This window comes from Bubalus bubalis, chromosome 7, assembly GCF_019923935.1.
Source record: "Bubalus bubalis isolate 160015118507 breed Murrah chromosome 7, NDDB_SH_1, whole genome shotgun sequence".
Classification (NCBI taxonomy): Eukaryota; Metazoa; Chordata; class Mammalia; order Artiodactyla; family Bovidae; genus Bubalus; species Bubalus bubalis.
The window spans coordinates 48996698-49010152 of record NC_059163.1 but is presented as its reverse complement, the minus strand read 5'-3'; the positions used below and the strand labels follow the sequence as shown (position 1 = coordinate 49010152).

General features: G+C 46.0%; 1 protein-coding gene and 2 long non-coding RNA genes across 5 annotated transcripts in view; 1 reads left to right on the top strand and 2 right to left on the bottom strand.

Annotated features, from left to right (window-relative positions):
• USP46 (ubiquitin specific peptidase 46) overlaps positions 1–5231 on the bottom strand; it is a 74692-nt gene extending 69461 nt beyond the window's left edge. Inside the window, exon 1 of one of the 3 annotated variants that reach the window (XM_006057485.4) lies at positions 5005–5231. In XM_006057485.4, the coding sequence (XP_006057547.1) occupies positions 5005–5040 (36 nt within the window). In that variant the 5' untranslated portion in view covers positions 5041–5231. Of the gene's footprint in view, positions 1–2478; positions 3576–3614; positions 3959–5004 lie in introns of those variants that run through there. The other 2 variants (XM_044945874.2, XM_025290048.3) reach the window with 2 other exon arrangements.
• LOC123334423 lies at positions 3293–4717 on the top strand. The gene is made up of 2 exons (XR_006552249.2): positions 3293–3388; positions 4487–4717. It is a non-coding gene; the product is annotated as an uncharacterized LOC123334423 (long non-coding RNA).
• A 2987-nt stretch (positions 5232–8218) lies between the features above and the next one.
• LOC123334424 lies at positions 8219–10858 on the bottom strand. The gene is made up of 2 exons (XR_006552250.2): positions 10512–10858; positions 8219–8352 (listed from the first exon to the last, which is right to left on the bottom strand). It is a non-coding gene; the product is annotated as an uncharacterized LOC123334424 (long non-coding RNA).
• Positions 10859–13455: the final 2597 nt, after the last annotated feature.

Below are 13455 nucleotides of genomic sequence, written 5' to 3'. Positions count from 1 at the left end.
AACTCATTAAAACTAACTAGATAGACTAGGCCCAGTGTAGGGTGAAAAAAGACATGTGAACTCTCTTGTTTAGAGAAATTTAGGGAGTTTTCTCTTAATTGCTCAAGAGAATAAAAACTTTCAGTTACTACCCAAACACACCAAAATTCCACATTACTGAAAAATAACTACGTTTTATTGTTTGGGTGAACTGGAACACACAAAGCTGATATCCAGAAGCGGATATCACAATCTTCAGTGACAGTGAAGTCACTCAGTCCTGTTCGACTCTTTACGACCCCATGGACTGTAGTGTACGAGGCTCCTCCATCCATGGGATTTTCCAGGCAAAATACTGGAGTGGGTTGCCCTCCAGGAGGGCTTCCCGACCCAGGGATTGAACCTGGGTCTCCCGCATTATAGGCAGACGCTTTACAGTCTGAGCCACCAGGGAAGATTTAATTCTAACAAAATACTGGCTTTCAGCTTTGTTTTCCCGTATGATTCCAAGAGAAACAGAGAAGAATCTGTAGACCTAATTGTCAGGTCCTGACCCAACACAAACTCCTTCATGTTAGACCTAAGAGGCCAGAAAAACAGAATGTTTTTTTAAACATTAACCCAGCCCACTTCAGGCTGCAATTTCTAAATCTGACGATTATCAGTGTAGATGCTCACAACATGACCTTAACCTCTCCTAGCTGATTCATTAACTCAGAGTCTCCGATTATCTTTGCAATGGGAAGGAGTAACAGAGGAAGAGACACAGTCATCTCTTCTCTCAAATTTTGAGTTTTACATATTTTTAAATAATTTTTAAAAAATGTTTTCAACTTCTAAAAATGCCTGCCTCAAATAAGTAATTGACTTTCCAATATAAAATGATCTCTATAAATGTCCTCCAGCTTTATTACAAATTTCTAGTAATTTTATTTTCCCTTCATATTGAGGTGACTTCTATTTAAAAGAATTGAAATCTGGCACTCACAGTGATGCCCAATAGCATCCTGGGGTTGTTCAATGGATGCTGAAATGGTAATATCTGGTAAATTCAACACAGTTTCAAACAAAGTAGTTAAGTACTCAAGGAAAGAGTCTAAGAACTACTACTCACTAAGGAAGTTTCTGACAACCAAATATACATACACATTAGTTCTACAAGTTGAGAAAGAAAGTATAGTCCCAAGAAACATAACAATTTGTTCAATGGCACCATTAGACTCAAGCTTAGCTGGAGAGACACCCAATAGCATAGATTTCAGTTCTAAGCTCTTCTGACTACAATCATAGAAAATAAAAGAATCAAACTTGAATCAAATGCAAATTAAAGAAACATCCTGCTGTGATCATCAGTTTACTGTACTGCTTCTGAGATTTTGCTCAATCTTTATCCATGTGGATACCACACTGTATTGAGATAGTTTCATCTTCACCAATGTTATGCCCACAAGAAACCACTGAGTTCCTTGGGGACAGCGACTCACCTCACTCAATTACATACCTGCACATAATATGTGCCAACACTAACACAGAGATCCTCAACAGATGGCCATTTCCAGGAACAAAACGTGATCTATTTGACACATGGCATTTCTTTCATGGAATATTTTACAGCACTATTCACAAATGAAATTAAGATTTGATGATTTAGGCCAATCTGCATCCGTACAAGTCACATTTCTAGAGGGCACATTTGGTTTCTACTAACAAATGCTTCCTCTTTAGAAAATTCCTCAGGCTTTTCAGGCTCTTTAGAAAATTCCTCAGGCTTTTCAAACAGAAAATCTACCCCCAAAAAACCTTTCACTTACAGAACTTAAATCCATTAGCCTGGCCAAAATCAGAAGACTATCAACAAGGGACATTTCCTCATGCTTGGTAGCAGCTAATACATTTAAAAAATTACAACATACCAGCCAAACAAGCTTTACTATCTCTGAACCAGACACGCTGTGTAGCTAAGGTGACAAGCCCTCAGCAAGCTGATCAAGAATCACTATGGCAGGAATTCACATGAAGTGAAATTAAGACAAACGGGAACTCACATTAAACTGCCAATGGACAATAAAACCTCGGGGGTAGAAGACAAGTAGAGGGATGGGAGGATTTTCCACGACCCCTATATCTAAAACTGGCACAAGAAGTGTGGGGGAAAGAGAAGGTGTTTATTTCTCAATCACACAAGGATTTGCAACAAGGTTTTTCCTGCTCTGCTGGGTCCTTTCTTGTCTGCTGGATGAAACAAATCCAGACTCAGTACTAGGTCCTGGTTTGCACAAGCCTTACCTAGAAGGATGTATCTTCTATCACTGTTTCTGTGACACACATCAGCCTGTTTAAAATATGCCAGATGACCTGCTTTAAAAAAAAAAAAAAAAAAAAAGACGCAACTGTCACTTCTTCTTACTACAGCTCCATTTGGGATCAAATGGAGTTGGGACTGGGAAGGAGCCCCCCAGAGAGAAAAGAAGTGTGAGGAGAGACCCACAGAAGACCTACCTGGAAACAATTCATCACTGAGTGAAGAATCTAAAGGGAGGTCCAATGAAACTGTATGTCTGAACAAGTGAAGACAGCAGTCTCCTCATCACCGAGCCTCCTCTGTGGGAAGCAAGACTGGGAGGGACCAGGGCACCAGAGCAGCCTTTTAGAAGGGGGCGGGGTTAAGGACTCCCACCCCAGTCTCCCTGTATGGGCTTGGTCTGCATAAACATTTATCTTAGCATTTATCTTAGCAGCTGCTTACATCAGGTCCAAGAAGACATTGTCCTTTAAACAACTGAAGGTGACATAATAATGAGAAAGATGAACCTGATCATCAACACCTGATACTCAGTAAGTACTTGCTACATGGTAGGCTCAGTAACTCCTTTAATACAACAGTCCCATGAGGTAGGAACCATTATCATCCCCTTCTTGTAGATAAGGAAAGTAGGAGAGAGAGCAACTGGTTCCGGGACAAAAAGCTAGTATATGTTCGAACCCTGAATCCAGGAAGCCTGACTTTACAGCCCAAACTCTTCATATCCCTTACTCTAGGCACAGGGTCCATATCAGAATGTACAACTCCCGAGTTGTGAATTATTGATTCCTCATCTCACTTGGGTGATGATCCTAAGTTCGGTGCCTTTTTAAGGACTTCACATGAGGTGTCAACTCTCCACAGCCCACTCCTCTCATGTCTGCCCTGAAGCTTGCCTCTCTGGCTGTTTTGTTGGAAACAGGTTGTGACATTCTGCTCAGGTGTGCCAAGAAGCCCCAGCTGCACTGAGGGCAGAAAAGGAAAAAAGCTGGGGGCTGGCTTCATCTTGGCTCACGCTAGCTCTCAAGTTTCCAGCCTGCTCCAATACAGAGATGTCACCACACACAAGCAGGACAGGAACACCACCACCAACGGCGTCACTGCCCTGTAAGCCCAAAGCCACCCCAGGAGGCACGGAATAGAGTGTTAGAGTTGCTCTGGTTTCACAGTTCCCCTCAGGAGCTGGTCTTAGCAGACAGAGAAACCGAGAAGAAAGGCATCACCTTTTCACTGCACCAAGCAACATTAATGCCACTCGACAGGAGGGAGCAGGGGGCCTGTCTCTGCGTGGAGAAGGAAGAGAGGAAATGGAAACCCGCCAGGAGCCACCCACCACGTCTAACTGGTCCTGTGCCCGTATCTTTGCAGCTGTCACTCTGGGAAGGCCCAGCTTTTGCTCTGCCCACCACAGCAGTAGCCACGTCCAACAGCGCTGAACACTGAAGCCAGCGCCAGTGGATCTTGATTCCATCCCTGAGTAACACATGGCTCCTTAATGCTCCTTTCCCATGTGTTAATCTTGCAGGAGAATGTGGGACAGAAGATTTTAAAAGCTCGGTGATGGGGGAAGGGCAGCCAGATCACCTTACTCCCAGGCTTCTCAATCAAGCCTCCTCAGATTCCCTTTAGAGGCCTGTGTTATTAGCTTGAGAGAGGTTTCCCCAAACTGGCATTAATAGAGCATGTGTTCCATCCAGCTGGAGGGAGGGGAGACAGGATGGGGGCGGGGTGGGGGGTGGTCTTTGGACAGCGGAGGCAAAGCACACACCCGCTCATCTTGCACAGGAAGGCAGTGCCTCACTCCAGGGGGCAAGCCTTGCTCCCCAAGGCTCTGACAAGTGGAGGTACCAGCCGGAGGCACCCTGGGGACCCAAGGGCTGGAGGTTGTTCCTGCAGAAGGCAAAGCAATGGGAGAAATACAAATTAAAGTGATCACGATGTCATGGGCCCCGTCCTCACCAGAGCCCAGCAGTGTCCTCTTGCTGCGTCCACACCCACCGGTCCACACTTGGGTCTACAGAGAATCAGGCAGGATAACCCTAGAGACCTCCTCCATGCCCCCAGGCGGCCCTTTAAATGTCTCTGCCTTATGACCTTGTCCCCTTTCACAGATGGGGAAACTGAGGCATCCACAACAAATGACCGTGCTTTCCCAAACCAGGTAGAAGTTCACTTCCCTAACCACAATTTTTCACTTTTTTACAGCTCTATCACATTTCAGATTTCTCCAGACACACCGACTGCCTCTGCAAAGTGAATCTTAAATACAGTTTAAAAGAGTGAACTCAAAAATGAGATAAGGGCGGTCAAGGAGTCCGGCAGGGCTTTATCTTCGGCAAGAACATGGTAGGCGTCCCCCGCCACCCCAGCTTCTACTCCAACCTGGTACCCCGGGACGTCCGGGTTCGGCCTACCCCCTCCCCCCAAGACGCTTCACCGCAACCCGAGGGCGGGGGCGCAGCGGCGCAGGGACGCGCGGGCGGGCGGGCTCCCGGGTCCCGGGGCCGAGAAGGGGGCGGGGGGCTCCCGGCCCCTCCCCCGGCAGCTCTCCGGGCCGCGACCGGCCCGCCCAGCCCGGGGGCCGGGAACTTCTGGCGGCGCCGCGCGGCCCTCGCCGCCCCCACCCCCACCGGCCGCTCGGCGGGCGTGCAGCTCGGATTTCCCATTCTTCGTCTCCCCGCGCCTGGGGCTCGACCCTCGAGGCGGCGGCGGCGACCACTCACCATATTACAGATGGAGGCGATGTTTCGGACAGTCATTAGTCTAAAGGTTACAGCGATCCCGCACCGCCATCTTTACAAGGGGAAAACAGGACCGGCCATGGTGGAGCGCTCGCGGGGAGGCCGGGCGCGGCGGCGGCGGCGGCGGGGAGGCGGCCTGGGGTCCGGCTTTCAGTTTGGCTGGGAGAAGGGAGGCCGGGAGGGAGGAGAGGAGGCGGGGAGGGCGGGGAAGGCGGGAGGCGGGCGGGAGAGCGGAGGGGCGGGGAGTGGCGGAGCGAGGGAGCCTGGGCCGCGGCCGGCTGCGCCGGGAGGAGGGGCGGCCCGAGCGCCGCGTGCACCCCGCACGCCCCGAGCGCTTCGGCCCCGACCCGGCCCGGGTCCCCGCGGCTCCTCCTCCCGCCTCCGCCGGCCGCCCTGGCTCGGCTTTGCTCTTTTTTCTTTCTCGGCGTCCTGCTTCACTTCGAACCGGCTGGAAGGCGCGGCCAGGCCCGGGATCGCGCAGCTGCAGCCGGTCCCCCGGGCGGACCCGTCCGCGCCGGCGGCCTCCTCCGCCCAGCTCCGGCCCGCTGCGCCGCCCGGGAACCGAGGACCGAGCCCGCGCTGGGTGTCGGCCGGCGGAAGGTGCAGCGCGCGGGCTTGGAGACTCGGGGCCGCTTTCTCTCTTCACTTGTTCTTTCCGGCCGCGCGGCCCGCAGCAGCCCCGCGTTTTCACGTTCGGGCGAGTGGAGGAGGCAAGGGGCAGGGGTGACTACGTCCAACTTTTCGTTTGTCCCCGGGTTTCCAGCTAGATGGCACCGGCGGGGACCCACGAAGTAAATGGGGTCAGGACACGGGAGTGCCGAGAGCCCTTGGCCTGCCGGGTCGAGGGGGACGGGAGCCTGGGCCGAGGCGCGCTCGGGCAGTGGGTGACAGTAGCAGGTACAGAGGGGAAGTCTCGGTTCTGGACAAGGACTAGGGATGGTCCAAGGAGCGATGGACTCTGAAAAGAATGAAAAACAAACTTTTCCGCGTCTTCTAGAAAAACCTACTTCTCTCGGGGCCACCCAGCTTCTTTAGGTTTGGAGGGTCATTGTATTGGCTTATACACATTTCCTGCATACACAGTCGTGGTTTTTGACTCAAACCGTGAATCTACACCACTTAGCAGTTATGTTCTGTGAAGTGGAGGACCCCATTTCCGAAGGTGTAAAACAGTTCTCATACAAAGTTGCAGTTTTATGCTTTCAACAGAGAAGTCGTACGAGGGAAACGCCCGACAGTTCTTAAACCCATATATTTAATGACAAATCGAATTAGAGGAGAAATTAATAAAATTGAAGATAGCTTCTATCTAACCACCAAGAGGAACATACTGGGGAAATAGCTCACTTCCTGTCCTCCATTATCTATTTAGTGTTATGCTGTTTAATAGTTGGAAGACCATTGATTGTTAATGTCCCTAGGACCTGGGATGGAAATAAGACAACGGAGACTAAAAGTTTCGTTGGGGGTCATCTTGGCTCTGGATATTTAATGGGTTTCCAGACATCAATTCCTGCTTAAGTTATTCTGCCTACATCTTATTTCCAAACAGATCCTGATAATGATGGTAGCTCACTGTGACTTTTTACCGTTGTCAGTCATGATGCTCTTTACATTCAGGATCTTGGTCACCACCAAAACCATCAGATAATAGATCCTATTATAATCGCCTTTTGTAGGTCAGTTAAAAAAAAAAAAAAGCTTAGGATATCAAGCATCCTACTGAAGCTGGTGTGCTCATCTGCCTGAGCACCTTGAAGACAAGACAACAAAACACCCAACCTATGGCCAGTTAGGGTAACTGACACCTGGGTGTATGTGCCTGCTCAGTGGCTCAGTCACATCCCACTACCCCATGAACTGTAGCCCTCCGAGCTCCTCTGTCCATGGGATTCTCCAGGTAAGAATACTGGAGTGGGTTGCCATTTACTCCTCCAGAGGTTCTTCCCCACCCAGGGATTGAACCCCCGTCTTTTGCATTTCGTGCATTGGCAGGCGGATTCTTTACCACTGTGCCACCTGGGAAGCCCACAACTGACACCTGTAAAGGTTTAAAATATTATACTTGAGGAAAGTCATAAAACAAGTTCAGGAGCAACCTCAAGGCTAGAACTCAAGCCTTAGGACTCAAATTTCACAGACATTCCACTATAAAAGCATTAATACAAAACCTTAAATAATATAGAAATTTTATACCATAATAGAGTTCAGAATTTCTGGCATTATTATAGCATAATGGATGGCAAAGTCCACAGGATTGAAAATGCCATTGACACAATGAAAATTGAACATCGTTGGATTACTGAGTGCTATGTCAGCAAGGCATCCTTTGCATGAACAGCCTATAGGCTAAAACCTAAGTGTTCAATATAGACAAACATTCAGATTGAAACTCAGTGAATTACAAACACAAATCAATTGAACACAGCAGATCTTGTCAGACTCATGAATAATTAAATATATTTTTACACTACTACAAGGTTGGTATTCACAGGCCTTAAATCGGAAAGGGCATTAGTTGAAGAATTGTAACCTCAGTCTTTTTCAGCGGGAAACATGTTTTGGCGGTGATAAGATGCAAAGTAATGAAAATGTTGACAAGCTAATGAGAATTTTTAGGAGAAGTGTTTCACATATAGGGGCCAGCTGATTCGAAGATATAGAGTAAAATCTGGGCAAAGTACACAAGTGGAAAGTTAGGACATAGGCTAGCACTAAACAGGTGAAGGAACCTGATTCGGGCCAGGCCAATGAAAGCACCACATGGCCCAGCCACAGTGATTGGTTCAGCTAGGAGGATGTGATATATGCTGAGCCAATGAGAGTTGGCCCTGGGTCTTTGGGGAAAGAAGTGCTCCCCTTTAGTTTGCTGAGCCGGTACGATAATATCTAGAGCTTGTGTCTTTCCACTGCTTGAGTGAAGAAAGATAAAGCTGAGAAATGTAGAACGACATCTTTTGTCCTACTGCTGCAAATCTATATCCTGGCCTCTTCAGCAACTCAAGTTGGTAATGTCCTTGCTTTCTTTGGTCGTTCAAATTGAGTGACTGCTGCTCACGACTGAAACAATTCTAAAACATCATTGTCTCCCTGTTCCCCAAATTCATCAGGTTCATTCTGAATACATGATGTTCCCTTTTCCTCTGTTCTCTTCCTACTACGTGGATTTTTCCAGTCTTTCTTCTCCATGATGCCGTCCAAGATTGCTTCCCACCACCACCAATGAAGTACATCCAGATGGTTCGTGCCCTTCTGTTGTTACCGGTTTTGTGTCATTGCCCTCCTGCTTCCCCTCTTGGCTTAGTTACCGTTATGCAGCCTCCAGATGACCTGAGACAAGACGGGATGCCTTTGTCATATGTTCTCACAGCGCCATCCCTCTTCCCTTCATGGACCTTATATTTGTGAATTGCTTATGCCATCCAGCACACAGCGTGGAGACAGTAGAGTGGGTGGTTAAAAAGGGGAGTCCTGGATCCAGACTCTCTGGACTTGGGCAGATGTCTTAATTTTTCCATGCCAAAATTCCTGGATCCATAAAAAGAAGAGGCCCTTCATAGAGTGTGATTGTGTTAGTTTATGTAGAGTACAAAACTATGGCTGATGTGCATTATAAGTGATTGCTGCTATTATTTTTGTGCATGTGAGTGTTTAGTATCTGTTTCTCATCTCACATTAGGTGTGAAGTGAGAGGTCTGTTTTTGCTTACCATTTTACACCTAAGACACAGTGCTTTGTCCAAAAGAGCAGCCAAGAAGTCAGATATTAAATATTTGGGCAATTGCCTCTTTCCAAGTGGCCTGGAAGCTCCTAGAGGGAAGGTACCTTGTCTTTTGTATTAAAAAAGATCTCATCTGGTCTCAGGCACTGTGCCTGGCACATTCATCCTTCTCCCTTTCCCCTCATTGCTGAATAGGTTATTGCACCTCAATTGAGATGCAAAGACTAGTAAACATTTGGCTGTCAGGGGGAAAACATTTTCCTAGTTGTAGACTTCAGTTTAAAACCAGACTGGCTTTTGAGGGTTATATTTCAATTCTGTGAGGAACTTTGTGACAGTCTTTTCCCTTTTACATCACGTATACAGCAAATACTAAAAACATGCTTTGCACCAGATGCTGTGTGAGGTACCAATGGTCCTAAAATAAGAGGAGGTGGTCACGGCATTCTGCTGCGCTCTGTGTTTCTAGTGTGGTGGCCATTGGCATCACTGTGGATGTCTTCACTACTCTTTGCATGCGGTTACTATAAATTAGGATAAGCAAACTTTGGAGTGAATTTCTACAATCAGAAAACTACCTCTAAAGCCATGAATGTGTTTATGGGTGGTTAAGATTCCATAAGTCTTTGGAACAATTGACTTATTTTGAAGTGCCAATTGAAATGCCATTGAAGGACTTTTAAACTGGGCTAGAACATAATTAGATTTCTATTTGCTAATACATTTTGATTAACTGAAAGAAGAGATGACTATAGCTGGCTACTGTGTGGGGAAAGAGGGTTGACAGAAAGCAAAAGTGCTCTAGGGGAGCCCAGTTAGAAATCTGTGGAGAGAGAGTCCCATAGCTCCTGGGAGCCTGGGTTTAGGTAAGGAATAGCAATGGAAAGGGGAGAAGCAGACAGACTGCAGATGTTTTTGGAGGTTGTCTGGGATGAGGGACAAGGATGAATCAAAGATAAAACCCAGGTTTCTGACTAGAATGAAAAGGAATGTCATTTTTTTACGATAGAGAATGCTGAAGGAGAAGGTGCAGGTATAGGTGGTTGAGAAGAAATGAACTTGATTTCAGAAGCTGAGTTAGAGATAACCATGGAACAACCTGTAAAGATTATGTCAGATACCAATCTGGGGCTCAGAAGAGATGTCTGGGCTGGAGGTAAGTCTAATTAACATAGAGAAAATAACAGAAGGCATGTGGTTATGGATGAAATTGCATAGAAAGAGTTTTGCCAAGGAGTGTTGACTTAGAGTAGACAAAGGAATAGCTGGGAAGAGCCCCACCATGCAACCGATCAGGTGGAGGAAGAAGCCAAAGGAAACGAATACAGTGCTTCTAAAGTGGTAGATGAGAAACAAACATGCAACGTGGCAAATGCCAGAGTACTTCAAGATGGGAGGGGGTAGTCAAAAGTATCAAATACAGCTTAGATATCAAAGGTGATTAATAACAATTTTCAATTCTTAAGCAAAACTTTAAGATGCATTTAACCCTCTGACAATCCTGTGGAGGAAAGCAGTGTTAAAGTTCCAATTTTAGAGAAGAGAAAACCAAGACTGAAAGGGTTTAAGTAACTTGCTCAGATTCAATTAAGCACCAGAACCTACTGCTGAAAAGTTGTTTGAATTATATCAAAGGCAGTTTGCATGGAACAGTTAGGATATTGGATTATTCGTATTAGATTAGTAAGAATGAGATGAGAAAACAGACTAAAGGTGTTTGGCTTTCAAGGGTAGAAGATAAATAGATAATTAAGGAGCTCAAAGTTACCTTCCTGAAGTGGGTCTCTGCCTGGTTTGCAAGGACCTCCTTTAAATCACATCACTCTGCCTCTGTGCCTGCAGGCCTGCAGCCTCACAGCTCCCCCCACCCTCAGCTGATTATTCTGCCTTCCATTTCAAGTCCACTCACTCCTCAAAACTCAATTCAAAGCTTGCTTCCAGAAGAAGTCTTCTCAATCTCACCTTTCTTGGTAGGCTTTTATTAGAGGTCACTTTTGATATTTCTTTAGAAACCTGAAATGCCTGGCACAATGCTGTGTGCACACAGGAAGCTCTCAGATAATTAACAGGTAATTAATTTTCTACCTACAACACTTGGCTTCCTTGATCAGAACCATTTTGCTCACCATCCTGCTTTCCTGGTGGTTTTCTCTTTCCTTCAAGTTCTGATCTGAATTATACAGAATTTAGCCATCATGCGTATGGGGAAGGCAGGGTTGAGAAGGTAAGTGCATGATGAGGAAGTTGAAGCAAATGAGCTTCCCTCATTTAGAAATGAGACTTCTAAAGAGATTTGATCATAAAATGAGAGACCTCAGCAGCCTAAGGAAGGCAAGGGAATCAATGGAAGGGTTTAGTCATCTTATTTTTTCTTTTACCGCAAGTTTTAGTACATTTGTAATCAAGATGTGAGGAGCCAGTGAACCTGCAAGTGACAGTTATTAGACGAGTAGGAGTCAGGTCGAGCGGCTTCCCAGGTGGCTCAGTGGGGAAGAATCCACCTGCCAATGCAGGAAACGCGGGTTTGATCCCTGAGTCAGAAACATCCCTTGGAGGAGGGCATGGCAACCCCTTCCAGTATTCTTGCCTGGAGAACCCAATGGACAGGGGAGCCTGGCAGGCTGCAGTCCATAGGGTTGCAAAGAGCCAGGTGTGCCAGAGCACAGCACTCATTCAGGTTGAGGGCCCAAGAGCTTTGGAAAGGAGGAAGTCGTCCATCCATTAGATTGAAGAAATTAACAGGAGATGGCCTCCACTGTCTTAGTAGACAGGAATAGAAGCTCTATTGCCTCCAAGGGGTTTTGACTGCTTTCTTTATTGCCATGGCCCTCAGAACAGTAAGGCTCTTAGAAGGCTCAATTAATACTTGTTGAAAGGGTGACTGAAAGGATAAGATTAGAACTCCAAGTATAAACTCTCGTGTAAGCAAATGGTTCCAATAGCCTAATCAGATTTAGAACAGGCTTTCTTTGGGGGCACTTGCATTCCTTCCATGTCCATAAACACTGTTTACAATAGAGGAAAGATGTATGCCTCCTCACCAGATCATACCCGAAGGGGTGCTCCCAGCCCATGTCTGATCGCTTGCATAGCTTTAACAACCTCCCGACAACCGCTGCCACCTGGTGGAAGGGCAGGGATTCACAAGTGACGCCTGGAATGAGACTTCCCTCAGGCAGCGGCGCTTTTAAGTCTCTTTGTAGTGCTGCTCTTCCAGAAAACTGGCAACCATGTGGTTCGTTGAAAGCAAGATTGACGTGAACTCTCTCACTGTATAGTTTTGTCTCCAGTGAATGTTTAGGGTTCTACTGTTGCATTTCTTCTCAGAAAAAGGGGTCAGCAATTTAAAATAAAAAATAAAGAAAATAGGGTCAGACAGCCAAATTAAGGGTGATAGCGATACGGCCACGTGAGCAGATCCTCCTACTGGTGGCTGTGGCGCTGTGTGCCTGAAAAGCACTGTACACGTGCCGGTCACCACCTACCACCGCCAGTGGGCCCGAAGAGGCTGTGAGGAGCTGACAGCTCGGGGTGCTCTACTACCCATCCGATCAGCCTTTCAAGAGCTCCATGAGCTAGATGGTGCTGGTGGTTTAGTCGCTAAGTCGTGTCTGACTTGTGACTGCATGGACTGTAGCCTGCCAGGCTCCTCTGTCCATGGGATTTCCCAGGCAAGAATACTGGAATGGGGTGCCATATCCTTCTCCAGGGCATCTTCCTGACCCAGGGATTGAACCTGGGTCTCCTGCATTGTAGACAGATTTTTTTTTTTACCAACTGAGCTATGAGGGAAGCTCAGTAAGTGAATTCAAATGTTTCAAGAGTACAAATTGATTCAAATGATTACAAATGATTTCTGCTGTTTTTGATGGAATTCTGGTTCAATTGAAACAATGATACTGTGGATGTTTCCATTTTAAGCACACTATATTTGTTGCTGTTTGAACTTTATTTTTAAATAAAAAGGACAATTTAAGATAGCTTACTTCTTCAGCCATTTAGTTGAAGTCACTTATAATAAGTTTCAGCTATTATGATTCCTATAGGTTATAACAACTTTTTAAAAGAGCTGTTGATATTATGTCTAAGAACAGAGCATGAGACTTTTCTATGTTTTTAATATTTTAAATTAAAGCACACATTCGGAACTTCTAATTTTTAATTTAAACATACATACAGGCATAAATCTTAAGTGAATTGTCACAAAACAGGCACACCAGTACAACCACCACCCAAGTGAAGAAATAGAACCTAACCAGCATTCCTGAAGTCCTCGCCCGTGCTCCTCCCAACCCTTCTCCCCCCTCAAACCCCTACACTGACTTCTAAATCAATAGCTTATTTTTGCCTGGGTTTTCTGTTTGTGTTTATCTAAATGAAACCATGCAGTGTGTAACTCTTTTTTGTGTGGCTTCTTTTGCTCAGTATTATAAGATTCAGCCATGTTGCTCAGAAAATCTGTAGTTTGTCAGCTTTTGTTGCTATACAGTATTATGAAGATATCACAGTTTATATAAAAATTCAACACTGATGGATATTTAATTGGCTTTCATCTTAAATGTATTACCAAAAAACGCTTCTATGAATGTTCTTGTATGTATCCTTTGGTGAACATGCACACACATTTCTGTTGGATATACATCTAGGTATAAGTTGCTGGGTCATAGGGTAGGCATGTTTTCAACTTGGGGTGATAATGCCAAACTGGTTTT